A 14,640-nucleotide genomic window follows, 5' to 3' on the forward strand; every position below is an offset into this window, starting at 1 on the left:
AAATCCTAGAAGACATAAAATTGAGTGAGGTTTTAACCTTTAAAAAAGATCTCCATTTCATTTTAAAATATACTGTTTCATACAGAAAGGCTCATTTTTAGTGTTACTAACACTTAGATGTCTGCACATGCGTCTCTAATCTCTGTGTATCTGATTATTACTAGTCACAGTCTTTCTGAGATCCTTGGCACCTGAGCATGGATATAAAGTCATCAGGTAGATTTCCATGGTAATGTTTTTCACATCTACTAATTATTAAGGAGCAAATTTTTATGCTTTGAAGAATTATTATTTTAATTTTTTAAAAATTTATTTTTATGCCCACTTACTATATAACACCCTTCCATAGCCTCCCTCCCCCCAATAGAGCCCTTATACTCTCATATCCCTGCTAGTGTCTATCCCAAATGATACCATCCCATAGTCTCCCCCACCCCTCACTGGAGCCCATATACTTTGTCATCCCTGTTACTGTCCACTGTGTTGTTGGCACCACAGCCATTCCCCAGTGCTTGTCCATCTGCTGATTCTAGTCAGCCTATCTAGAGATCCTTGTTTTATGAAGATCAGCTGTTTCTTATCTAGCAGCAATCAGTTGTCAATATTCCTTTAAATAGGACTGGGGTCTACTGTTAATTTTCCCAGTTCTATGCTGGGTTACTGTCTGAGAGTCTCTCAGAGCCCCCTGGCCAACAGAGGAAGGTATCTCCTGAGTGGCATTGTTTCTTATTATATGTAGCCTTTAGCTATACACATGCACTCTCAAAGAATTACATTGATCCCTTTAATCTTCGGTTATAATTTCGTTTTGGGTGTTTAAGATCATCCAGTTGGCCCAGATAAATCAATTTAATTTTGCCCTTAAGGTCATTTGAGGATCTGTTCCTCAGGGATCACGTGGGCTTGGGAGGAGCCCCTGGCTCCATTCTTTTACCAGTTACACCTATGTAAAGATAAATCAAAGGTCCTGCTCAACCATGGCTGTCTTTGCTTGGAAGCATGGAGGAATGTTTCCTCTGTGTTGACCCTCCTCTTTGTAGGAACCATTGTCCAGTCTACAAAGAGGAGGGTCAACACAGAGGAAACATTTCCTCCATGTTTCCAAGTGAAGCCAGCCACAGTCAAGCAGGACCTTCGACTTATTTATTTTGTCTTTTTGAGACAGGGTCCTCCTATAGCCCCAACTGGCCTGGATCTCACTATGTAAACCAGGAAGGCCTTGATCTCACAGAGATCTGCCTGCCTCTGTTTGCCAAGTGCCACCATGCATAGTGACAATAGATTTTTCTATAATCTTTTTTTGTATGAAACCTGATGGAGCTCCTGAAGGTAAAACTCACAAAAGTGTTGTGCCCCTAGACGTTTTCACTCTGAAGTTCATATGTGCTAACCCAGCACCAGTTCATTGTTCCTGCCAGTAATGACTCCAATTACAAACTTCTGTTCCTGACCTTTGCTCCCAGTTATTTATTTATTGATTTATTTGACATGGTATCTTATAGCCAATACTGGCCTCAAATTCTTTGCGTGTAATCAAGGCCTACCTTGAACTGATCCTCCTACCTCCATCTCACTAGACCTGGAACACAGCCAATTTTCAGTAATTTCTGTGATTCTCCATATCTATAATACTCAAGCAAACAGTTTGCCTTATAACTGATTTTCTGATGGATCTAAGAAGACCTACTAGTTTTCAGTTTGTTCCAGTTTTTCTTCTGGAGATGGGACTGGTGATTTCCAAATACTCTGCTTATCAGACTGGGAACTACAAATCCCTACCTCATATAATCTTTCCCAGTAGTATTCAGAAATAGATTGCAGGTGTCATGTATCAAGAAAAGTTTTTCTTTCCTGTATTCAAAACAGAACATAAGGTATCAACCATACAATCTATGAAGTATATGGGTGCTAAACATGTGACTGCATCTTTTGTCAAAAAAGTTTTTCATCTATGCACTGTTGACTTTTTGGTAGGAACTTGTTTCAGAAGGTGGCTGGCAGATTTAATTTTATGTTGTTTTGTGATTTTCAGTTCCTTAAATTTTTATTTAAAATAGGGGCTGGAGAGATGGTTCAGTGGGTTAAGAATACTGACTACTCTGGCAGAGGACCCAGGTTTGGTTCCCAGCACTCACATGACAGCTAACATCCGTCCATAACTACAGTTACAGGAGAATCCAACGCCCTCTTCCCACCTCCACGGGCATTGCATAACACAGGTACACTTATGTACATGCAGGCAAAACACTTACATAAAGAATAAAAAAATAAAATAGGTTTTTAAATTTTTTTTTTAATTTTAAATAGTCCATATCAAATTGGATAGCTTTTTCTCTTGTCTGCTAAACAAACAGTTACTTCTGCCTGCCTCATCAGAATTTGAAGAGCCCTTTGTAAACTTATTCCATTAGGAAGAAAAGTGAATACCTTGCAGAAATGTAGGCTCCCCCTGCCCCCACCAAGACTACATAGCGGGAATTCCTGTCACAAGCTGTCTTCTGTGAATATCATCATTTTGAAGGTATAAAGCAGAGGAGTCAGGCTTGTGGACACTCAGGCAAACCTGCAGAGGCTTTGGTTATGCTCATGCCAGGTTTTCTGGTATTGGCTTATCTATAAGAAAGTTTTGCCATATGTGTCTTCAGGCCACCTTGAATTTTTTTAAGTGTACAATTCAGTGGCAGTAAACATACTTCACCACCTATGCACAGAATTGGACCCATCAGACAATTCTTCATCACCCACCTTTGCTGTCTTGCCTCACAACTACCCTTCTGCCTGTCTGTCTCTGAATTTGACTGTTCTAGGTACCTCATATGAGTGACTTTTAACATAATGTTCTTAAGGGTTATATATGATGTTGTAATATATCAGAATTTCTTTTTTAAGGATAAATAATATTCTGTATTATGTTGATTGTTTATTAATGTATGATGGCTTACCTCTACATTTTAGTATTATAAATAATGCAACTGAGCATCAATGTACAGATATCTTTTCAAGTTTCTTCTTTCTGTACCCAGAAGTAAAATTTCTGGATCATATGCTAGTTTTAGTTTTAATTTTTTGAGAAACTACCATACTGTTTTTCAGAGAGACCATGTCATTTACATTCCTTTGGCAGTACACATGGCTTTCACTTTCTCCACATCCTCACCAATTTTTTTTTTATTATTTTTATAGTAGTTATCCAAATGAGAGTGGATAAACAAGATTTTCTTGTGTGATTCAGACAGTCAAATCCCTCTTTATCTTGCCTAAAGAAAGAATAATTAGTCACCTATAGCTAAATATTAGTACTTTCTCTGTGCAAAGTTTTAGATTCCATTTAAAATTTTTTCTGTCATTTTCTCCCAACTTAAAGTGTACATTTAAATTTATAGTAGTTGTAGTTTTTAAAATGTCTTGCAAAAGACAAGTTTTTTTTTTTTTCCTCTCTCTCTTTCTGTATGCTTCCCACAGTGTAGGCAAATCAGAATTTTCACTGAGTTCATTAATGAAGTATCTCTTTTTAGGGATATGGTATACTAGTAAGGATTGTATGAAAGCTCTTACGAGATCATATGAGCCATAAAGTCAGATGGGTTGGGAGCTCTCACTTTCTGACTGTCAAATATTAGGTAACTGAGTTTGTATGAAATAAACAGTAATAATTACCCTTAAAATGATATGTGACAAAGGTAAGATCCTATAAAAATAAGAAAATAAAAATTCTTTCATCTTTAAGAAATTAAGCATTACTTTGTAGTAAGTTTCATTTATAGTAGATGCATTCTTTTTAAAAAATGTTTGAGTAACTGCTGTTTTATCAAAAGGCATGGCTTTGGGAAGAGGATAAGAATTTGAAGTATGGTGTGAAGAAATACGGAGAGGGAAACTGGGCTAAAATACTGTCGCATTATAAGTTCAACAACCGAACAAGTGTCATGTTAAAAGACAGATGGAGAACTATGAAGAAACTAAAACTGATTTCCTCAGACACCGAAGGCTGATTGTATTTGCCACAGCTTAATAAAAGGACAGTTAAATACTTTGATTACTGCATTTTGTTTAAAACTTGCTGGTCACTGATGTAATTTAAAGTTTTTGTTTAAAGCATTATTTTTCTGTGATAACTTCATTACTGTGGATTTGTGCTATAAAGGTAAAATTATATGCCATCATTGTATTCTTCAAAAATCTGTATTTTGGTAAAATATTTCTAGGTTAAACCCTACCAAATTCAGTTCCCCACTCCTGTTTTAATGGAAAAGTAGAAACCTGATAAAAGGGGGGGAGTATTTATCCATGTAGGGGATATTTCTATTTACTTATTCTTTGTCTATAAACTAATTTTAGCCTTATAAGGTGCCATATGAAAATGAATTTTCTAAAGAAATGAATTATGATAGTCCTTTGATAAGTACTCATAGTAATTTACGAGGTGTTACATGCTTGACTTTTCTGCTCAGTACTTCCAAGTAAAGGAAAGAACCTAAATAGTATTGCTTTAGGACAGAATTGATTCTGTTTGCAAGAATAGCTGTGTATCCCCATCAGGAGTAATTTTACTTTTAAGTTTTAAGGCTTTAACAAAGGTGGTTTAAAATAAAACTCCTTTAAAACTGATATTGGGTTCTCTGATACTTAATATAATAATATTGGGTATAATTAGCGTTGTGTAAATCCTTAAGTCTGTATTAGCCATGATCATTCATCATTTTGAGTTTTATGTGCTATATTTAGCAAATAGGTAAGAATTTACATTTAAAAATCCCTATTGGTATGGTGTGATCGCTCCAATTTTCCGTTAGTGTCATGCATTGTTTTCCCTTTGTTCTTAAAGTTATATTGTCCTATATGTAATAAACAATTTTATTTATCACGAATGATTGCTATATGCTTCCTGACATAGTCTGCTCTGTTCATTACATGCTACTGTCACCATGATTATCAGACATTGATGATTAGCCCCAATGCTGACAGCTTGAGTGAAAATAGACTTGAAAGTCAACTTCATTCTGAACACATTCCATATTCCTCAAACCCAAATTGCTATAATAAAGTGCTATAATTTAGTGTGGGCTGAGTGCATGTGGAGGAGGTCAGAGTTGGGGGTGTCCTCTCTTTCCAGCATGTGGGGTTCATTGGATTCTGGGAATTGAACTCAGGCTTAGTGGCAAGTGCTTCTCACTGTATCATCTCCCTAGCCTCAATAGCTATTTGAGATTTATTTAAATAGCATTTTTATATAACTCCTAGATACATAAAAATAATTACAAAATAGTATATTCCTAAAACATCTCCAGTCTGAATCCTCTGAATTACTTAAAAATTTTTTCTGTTCTTGAGATAATTATAGATTCACATGCAGTTGCAAGAATTACAAAACTTCCTTGCCCAGTTTTCCTTGCTATTAATGTTTGGTAAAACTATAATAACCCCACTACCAGGAATGGGCTACCTTTTCTAGTTGTTTCCCAATGGGATCTCATAGATACCACACATCCCATTCCCACCCACACCCCCTGCAGCACAAACTTCACAAACTATTGTCGCTGCTTACTTATCCACCACAACTTGACAGTAAGACCCTATTGCTGAAGACAAGGCATACTTGAGTCATAAAACATGGAGAAATCAAGCAGGTGCTGGCCTGGAAGCTTCATCCCTACTGGCTAGCTTAGGTGCCATGCATGCTACTGGAAGAGAAAAGTAATCATCAATCTTAACAACCTTACGAGCTAGATATGCCCACTAATGCAATGATAAGAATGTTATAGGAATGATCAAACACTGGATTTAAGACCTGCTTCACAAAATGGAATCCACACGTGGCACCATTATCAGGGCAGAGCATGTTGTGTGAACTACTTAGAACTCCTAATAGCTTAAAAAAATAAATAAATAGAAGAACCAGAGAAGTGCCTAGTGAAGAAAGTCCAGTAACGATGAAAACTGGTGTTTTGCTTATGTACCACCCAGCCCCTCCCTAGCTTGGCAGCTTCTGTGACAGCAGTGCAATCCTAGGGCAGCTTGTGGGTACCAAAGAATGCAGTGCAAATCTTCACAAAATTGTACTTTGTTTTGACCTGCTTGTGCCTTGAAGTTCAACTCGTTTAACCACCTCTAGGCTAGACCAACTTCAAATGGGCAGTTTGAGATTGTCCAAGGGGAAGGAGCTAGAGATCATGTTAAACAAAACAAGCCAGACTCAAACACCGTATGTTCTCATAGGCAGAATTTAGATTAAGGTTTGTACGCACACACGTGTGTGTGTGTGTGTGTGCAGAGAATGCAAATGTAGAAAGGGAGGTACTATGAGAAGGAAGGAAGAGATGCAAGGTGAGGAGGGCTAAGAATAAAGATTTAGCATGGGACATGAAAGAACGGTACAAGAGAGGATGGGTATCATGGCTGGGAGGAGTAGAAGAGGAGTATGTAGAACAAAGTTATGCTAACGTATGAAAATGCCATATGAAAGTCATTACTTTGTATGCTAACAAAAATAAAATTTTAAAGCACTTAAAGATATACTGCCTGTAGCCATTGGGGCAAGCAGCAAAAAGCCAGGGAAGGAAAGGTGAGGACAGGATAGAGTGGGACTTAGGACCCCTCTTTAGACCTGGGGATCTGGAAAGCCAAGGCCATGCCTAGTATCGGACAAGCTTTCAGAAAAGACTCAGGAGCACTCAGGACCTACACCTCTGATTTTTTTAGGGTCTCTGGAAGCAAGAGGCAAAGGCTAAGGCAGAGATATCTTGAACGGGGTTGAAGGAGTGTTCCAGTTCCAAACCATTCTGCAAAAGATGGGAGAGTGCTTTGTTTGGTTTTCCTACTCTGGCCTGTTGATGATTAAGGAAATTAAATGAAATGCTCCAGGTATTTCTTGCTGGCATCCCTTTCACTCAGGGTATTTGCAGGATCCAAATTGGATCTAGCTAATTTGCTTTTTTACATCATAATCCATTATATGCTTGTCACATTTATTATACTTTTAATGAGCATTTGAGTTATTAAAACCATCTGAAAAATGAAGACAGACTATTCAGAGCTTGTTGCAAGGCAGTCAAGCATGGTTACTTGTGTTTGGCAGAACTGGTTTATAGTAGGTCAGCTTTCAGTTACAGGTTGTTGTTTGTTGCTCCTACCTTTAAAATTTGTTGAGCCTTGTTTTGACTGAAATTATTTCTGAATCTGAAAACTTTTACACATTTTTGGTTCTTTAAGATAATGCCTCCCTGGGGCTGTAGAGATGGCTCAGCGGTTAAGAACACTGGCTGTTCTTGCAGAAGACCCGGGTTCGAGTCCCAGCACCCACATGGCAGTTAACAACTGTCCGTAACTCCAGTTCCAGGGGATCCGATAGCTTCTTCTGTCTTCCACGGGCATTGCATGACACGGGTACACTTACCTACATGCAGGCAATACACTCATACACATAAAAATAATATTTTAAAAAAAAGAATGCCTCCCCGTATATTCTAGATTGGCCTTAAATTGCAATCTTTCTGCCTTGTTCTCCCATGTGAGAATTTCAGGCAAGTGCCACAACCGTCTGTGAATTTGTCTTTTTATTTTTCTCTTCCAAGTTCTGAACCACTTTTTTTTTGAGACAGGGTCTCCCTGTAGCCCCAGCTGTCCTGGAACTCACTATGTAGACCAGGCTGGCCTTGAACTCACAGAGATCTGCCTGTCTCTGCCTCCCGAGTGCTGGGATTAAAGGCATGCTCCACCACGCCCGGCTGAACCACTTTTTTCTATGTTAGGAGTAGAACCTAGGTTCTTGCTCACTATGTCTTCAGCCCTCAACCCACTTTTAAACTAAGTCAACAGGTTGAATTTCCAAGACCAGCCTGCTGATGAGAATTTGGAATACAAATCTAAAAGACGCTGACTCGCCACAACCTCTTAGGCTCAGTACCTCAGCATTGGGCTTGAACCTCTGACCTTCTTATTGAAGAGCATGGAGCATAAAAAGCCCCCTTTCCTCCAGGACCAGTCAGATCTCTTCCAAGAGGACCCCCAATGTGTATGGCAGTTCAGCCAGGCAATGTTGAAGAAACTGTTGAAAGAGCAAAAGTGGAAGATGTTTTGGCACAAGAAATAGGATGGCTTATATACTGTAATTCTCAAAGAAAAAGAATAGTGATTTTCTGTTATGTACAAAAGATGCTTACTTTTAAAAGTAAGTTTTTCTTTACACTTGGGTCTTTGAGCGGCTCACATCTATCTTAAAAACTCCATATATTGGTACAGTGTTTCATGATCCATGCATTATTTCTTGCAAAACTGATTAAGTAGGACAGTGTAAATTGCACATCATAGAGGAGTCAAGTTGCAGATTATTTTGACTTGCCCAAAATTGCATTGGTAAGTGACAGAACTTTCATTTAACTGCTGATAATCCACAATGAAACATCACTGTTCAGGCAGGCTCTCTTCCCTTTATTCCACACATGTTGATGTCCCTAGCATATGGAAGCCAAGGTCAGGAGTCTCCATAGCACTGGAAGTCTAGTTGCAGGGGATAGTGGGATGTACAGGAATTCCTCACAAAGCACTTGTGATGGAAATGTGTTGTTCTGTGTCTGTTTCTCACCCCCAACCCGCCCCCACCAAGAGTCATCAATGGTCCGTGACACCAAGAAGATTCATGTTTCTCCAAATCCAAGCCTCTCTACTGCTGCCAAGGGCTGAACACTACATCGTTTACGAGCTGTTAGAGGAACAGCAAGCTAATGAGTAATTTTGAGGAAAAATATAAATCTGAAATTTTGAATAGAAAATAGGTTAAATGTGTGTTTAATACTTTTTTTTTTAAGACAGGTCTCCCTCTAGCCCCAGCTGACCTGGAACTCACTATGCAGACCCGGCTGGTCTTGATCTCATAGAGATCAATCCACCTGCCTGTGCCTTCTGAGTGCTGGAACCAAAGGTGGGTACCACCACATCCAGATTTTTTCTCTGTGAGTGTTTTGCATGCAATGCCTATGGAGGCCAGTAGAGGATGCTTTTAACTACTGAGTTATTTAGACAGTCCCTGTTTAACACTGCTTAATTTCAGAATGAACTGTGGTGAAATGTGGTAGGCCATGTGCTAAATGTATGCAAACAGCAGGAGCTCAATGTCAAGATCTACTTTGGTCAACTTCCCTGAGCCTCTTCTTGAAAATCATGATGGTTCACACCTATAATCCTAACTCTCTCAAGAAGGTAAGGTTGGAGGATTGCCATGAGTTTTGGGCCAGCTAGGTTATGTAGAAAAGACCTTGTTTCAGGGCCTGGAGAGATGATTTAGCAGTTGAGAGCACTTCTCTTCCAGAAGACCTCGATTCAGTACCCAGCACCCACATGGAGGTTCACACCTGTCCTTAACTTCAGTTCCAGGGGATCCAACGCCCGCTTCTGGCCTCTACCATCACTAGGCATCTATATGGTGCACGTATATACACGCAGGCAAAACAGCCTGACCCCACTCCTAGCTTTCTGAATCGGCTTGAAATTGTTTATATGGACTGCCACTAGAATGTTCTGAAAAGGCAAAAACTAGTTTTATTTGACATCATTTTTATGCTTACCTTGAAAAGATGGATAATTAAAATTCTTACGTGAAAAGACATTCAGGCAATTTGGAATTGCTATATAGTATGACATTCTCACATAAAAACAACGAAACAGACTCTTAAAAAGAGACTGATATTACAGCTCCTTTTAGTCTACATCCCCCCTTTTTTCCAGTTTGAATTTATCATTTAGATCTTTACCCCTATTTTCTTTCCCTTTTCAGATGAGCTTACCTATTTTTGTTCAACTGACTTTCCACATGTACTTTTGGAAAACAAGTCTAATAAGTGATATTTGAGTCTATAAAACGCTGTAGGGTGCCTGCAGAAAGGACCCTAACACTAAGCAACTCTTTAGAGAAGACCAGGAGGTCTTTACACACTTTGGTTATTAACTTCAAAAAATAAAAACTTCTGATTCTTCATGAATCTCTAGCCTGCATGTTTCAGTTCTGAACAGTTCTTAGGGCTTTGCTACAATAACTGTTATGTCTACTTACAACATGTTCTCAAGAATAAAAATAATAAAAATTGAAATAATTGGTGGCCATGCAACAAAAATTAAGTGTATAAGATGAAAAACTGACTTTATGCAACCAATACACATTGGAATCATAAATACATCATTAACTATATTGCTATTAGTTGGCATGATACTTAAACCTGTCGATTCTAGAGAATTTTTTGTTTTGGCAAAATTTTATTCATTCTCTGAGTAGTCTAGAATTTAAGTCAAGTGAAGGGCTTTTATAAATGTGAACAGAAATAAAACTAATTTACTTCATAAAATTTAAGTAATATTAGAAAGTACACAGACATAGCTTCAAAACTCCTGCTTTATAAATTTTCTAATCACCTAACGATGCTGATACTGAAATTGCTAGCTTTGATGAAATTCAATTTTTATACAGTTTTACTTACATGCACGTATGTGTGTGCACTTGAGTGCTGTGACCTCAGAGACCAGAGGCTTTGGATCCCCCTGGAGCTGAAGTTACAGGTGGTTGTGAGCCACTCAATGTAAGTGCTGGGAACCAAACTGTAGCCCTCTGCAAACACTCAACTACTGAGCCATCTTCAAGCCCTGAAGTTCAAATTTTTATTATTAATTTTCCATGAAAACAATTTTGACAGATAAATGAAAATACAGTCAGAAATACGCTCTTAAATATCGGAGACATCTGGAGCCTTTTAAAGCTTACTGTTGGCATTCTGTTTCATGATAAGTACCAAAATATATGTATTAGTTAACCATGTTAGTGAATAATTAAGTAACTCAATTGAAACCAAAGGAATTATACAGTTTAAATCTCAAGATCCAATTTTTCTAAGAAAAAACTGTTTTGGGGGGTATGGGGGGGACTGGAAAGATAACTCAGCAGTTAAGAGCACTAGCTGCTTCTGCAGAGGACCTAGGTTCAGTTCCCAGCACCCACATGGTGGCTAACAACTATCCATAACTCCAGTTCCAGGGGATCCAACACCCTCTTCTGACCTCTGCAGGCATTGCACAATGCGGGTTGCACTTACATACATGCAGATAATACACTCATAGAATAAAAATAATAAGGGGGCTGGAGAGATGGCTCAGTGGTTAAGAACACTGGCTGTTCTTGCAGAAGACCCAGGTTCGAATCCCAGCACCCACATGGCAGCTAACAGCTATCTGTAACTCCAGTTCCAGGGGATCCAACAGCCTCTTCTGACCTCTACGGGCATTGCACAACACGGATGCACTTACATGCAGGCAATACACGCATACACAGAAAATAAAAATAATAAAAGTAAAAATCTGTTTTAAAACATGTTTCAAAATGAAACCAGGCTAAAGTCATACAGTGGAGTCTGGCATTGTCAGGGGCGCTTCACTAAGGCAGAGTCCTGCATAGGATGCTGGCCAGGCTCTGCAGTGGACTGCAGAAAGGCTTGCCATCCCAGATCCACAAACACACCACTTTGAGTTCATTGATCTTCCATTTGCAGTAAAATCCATGTATCCTATCAACACCTCTGCTTCCCACCCAAACATAAGAAAAAAAAAAAAAAGAGGTTTGGGCGTAAAAAATCAGAAGCATCTTTCAAATAAACATGAAAGCTGCACCGTAAAAGAGTGTTTTATTCTACTTCAGGCCTTAAACTTTGGAAATAGTTTTATATATGAATGGTGGCAGAATTTTCGCAAAGCATTTGGCTCATTCATTGCTGCCAAAATTTCTTGAAAATGAGGAACTCTATTAAATATTTGATTCATCTTCTCAAAGAAAATTTCTCCTTCAAAAAAGTTTTCTTAATTTTTATTGAGCTTTTGTACACTTCATACAACAGTTCTTAATCAAATTTAGACTCCTCCCTCCCTTATACATGCCCCCCCACCAGATCTCATATATTCCATCATACATGTTAAGTCCTGTTCAGTCTTGCATTTATACCCAGATGTCCTTTGGTGCAAATTCATCCACTGGAGTCTAGTCAGCTTATCTAGAGATCGTAAATAAGGTCTACTCTCCCACACCGAGTAGTAATCAGTCTCCAGAAGTCCTCAGACTACGGCCAGCCCACCACACTTTTCCCTCTCTCCACTCTGGGCCCTTGTCTGATTGAGTTGGCATGGGTCCTGTGCTCAAAGATGCTTCTTTTTGCAATAGATGGAGGCTACTTCAGAATCCCACAACTGGTCAGACACAGAGAATATACATCTGAGAGATGCCCAGTCCTAGGTGACATATCTACAGTGAAGCCTCTGCACCTAAGGTTCACAGAACGTAGTGGAACAGAGGGTAGAGAGAAAACTAGTGCATCCCTCAACTCTCACCAGTGAAGTTTCCCTATATAGCAGAGTGTGAGGCACACAGAAGGCCACAACTGGCCAAGTTTTAAAGATTAAGAGCCTGTACAGAGTATGTATCCCTGGATAGGACTCCCACATTAAGCCTCATCCACCCATAGCTCAAGGACCATTGCAGAAGAGGTGGAAAGATTGTAAGAGCCAGGATTAGTCCATGAACATAGAGAAGCAGAAGCTTTCAGGCCACTGGAAACTTGCATATGTGATTTTTAAAAAAGTTTTGACCATGGCTGACGACCTTTTCCTTACAAAATGACTACTGAACATTTAACAATTTGCTTGAAATTATTATTTTAGCACTTAAAGGATAATATATGGGAAGTATATATGTGAGCAAACATACATGTATATATATTTTTAAAGTAAGAAACTTTCAAAGATAGAAACAAGACATAGATGCCCTTAACAACTTGCCAAAAGCCGGAGCTCCTGGTAGTGATTCTAGTGACAACAGACATGTGTCCCGTGACCAGAAGCAAGGTCAAGGACTTAAGAACAATAGGAGATTTTAGTGTGAGTCCTCAGCTCAGCAATAAAAGAACAAAGATACTGTGATCCTTGAGAACTTTCCCCTAAATTTTCTTTCTCAACAGCAAAGTGCCCAAAAATTTGGGGCCATTTTTGAAGGTTTTTGAAGCATTAAACACAGCTTGGCAATATTCAGCATATTTTTCAAGCATGTTTTGAAATGTTTAGCTGGCACTCTATATAAAAATGAAACTATGGACATCTGGGCAGGAACACTGGTCCACTCGCCGCACTTTTTTCCAGGTTCCTTGACATCGAGGATTGCCAATGGCTTGCCAGTGGAGAGTTTGATTCCTGAAATGATATTTTAGAAATATTAGTTATATTGAAAGCATACCAAGGGCAATTCTAATTTACAGAAGTATAGCATGTTTTTAAAGATTGTGATCACACAGTTTTGAAGTATGTTATGAATCAATTTTTTTAATGGCAAAGGGGATTTATCTTTCTTAGGTTCTATCACAGCAACTTATCAATTAAGCCCTGTTCGAGGACACTCTCAGGTTGAGAGAGTTGTTTAGGGGTTTCTTTATCAGTTTCTCCCAGTTGAATGTAAGTGCTACAAATGAGAAAATGGTGGTTTTGTATGTTTAACTCAAGAGTACCTAACCAAATGGTCTCTTTCATTCCTTTCCAACTGTTTGATTTGATAATAATAATTAAAAAATAAAGGACGAAAAAAGAGCAAAGTCAAATAATTAAAAATATTATTCATTAAGTCATTCATATATTAACCAGAGTTGAAATGTTTTCTTTATTGGGTACAAATTGAATTATAAATTCATTTAAAGTCAAAATACAGATGGGGCATTCAGAAAAATATTAAATCTAAATATTAAGTTTCATTTGATATGAATTCCTTACCCACTTTATTGCTCATATGGTGAACTCAGTAGACAGTGTTGGGCCCAAGTGACTCATAAACATACACCCAAACTGTTAAATATTAAAACGATGCAAATAACGATTAACTGGAAAGGTCAATATTTTACTTTTTAATCTAATTTGCCAGTTTAATTCACACTGGACATGCTGAAAACCATCATCTGTGCATAACTAAATTGGTCCTTGTCTGACTGCCTCAGTGACTCCTCTATTAGTTATGAGTTGTATTATTAGGTTTAACTGGCATGTAAGTGCAGGACTGGGATAGGCTTGCAGGGAGACAAAATGCTTGAACTCAATTCTTTCACAAAAATCTGCTCCATACTAATTGAAAGTACCAGACTGGTGGAACTAACCTTCTTGGATGTTTAACAGCCACACTTTGAGGCCTATACTAATCTGGTCAGAGGGACATAAAAGACAGTTTTTTGCTCCTTGACCTCCAAGATCAACTAAGTTCCAGGGGACTATGGAGCATCTCTCAAAATGTCCTGTAACTGCGGTGAGTCACCTGTCCTCTTGTTCAGGGAGGCCAAGGAGACCCCACCAGATGGTCTTGAACCAGTGTCCAATCTACAAAGAGGAAAGTCAACACAGAGGAAACATTTCCTCCATGCTTCCAAGTGAAGCCAGCCACGATCGAACAGGACCTTTAACTTATCTTCACATAGATGGAACTGGTAAAAGAAAGGAGCCAGGGGCTCCTCCCAAGCCCATGTGACCCCTGAGGAATAAATCCTCCTCAAATGACCTTAAGAGTAAAAATAAATTGGTTTATTTGGGCCAACTGTATGGTCTTAAACACCCAAAAGGAAAGTATAACCAAAGAGTAAAGTA

General features: G+C 38.6%; 2 protein-coding genes across 5 annotated transcripts in view; one reads left to right on the top strand and one right to left on the bottom strand.

Annotated features, from left to right (window-relative positions):
* The window catches only part of Terf1 (telomeric repeat binding factor 1), a 39,435-nt gene extending 34,567 nt beyond the window's left edge, over positions 1-4,868 (top strand). For all 4 annotated transcript variants that reach the window (XM_008848882.2, XM_008848883.2, XM_029553973.1 and 1 more), the window contains one exon: positions 3,816-4,868. In XM_008848882.2, coding sequence (XP_008847104.1) covers positions 3,816-3,992 — 177 coding nt within the window. In that variant the 3' untranslated portion in view covers positions 3,993-4,868. The remainder of the gene's footprint in view (positions 1-3,815) is intronic.
* Positions 4,869-12,412: 7,544 nt separating this feature from the next.
* Sbspon (somatomedin B and thrombospondin type 1 domain containing) overlaps positions 12,413-14,640 on the bottom strand; it is a 33,714-nt gene continuing 31,486 nt past the window's right edge. Inside the window, exon 5 of the mRNA XM_008848884.3 lies at positions 12,413-13,212. Within this exon, the coding sequence (XP_008847106.1) occupies positions 13,095-13,212 (118 nt within the window). The 3' untranslated portion in view covers positions 12,413-13,094. The remainder of the gene's footprint in view (positions 13,213-14,640) is intronic.

Source organism: Nannospalax galili, unplaced genomic scaffold (assembly GCF_000622305.1).
Source record: "Nannospalax galili isolate Female #2095 unplaced genomic scaffold, S.galili_v1.0 scaffold102, whole genome shotgun sequence".
Classification (NCBI taxonomy): domain Eukaryota; kingdom Metazoa; phylum Chordata; class Mammalia; order Rodentia; family Spalacidae; genus Nannospalax; species Nannospalax galili.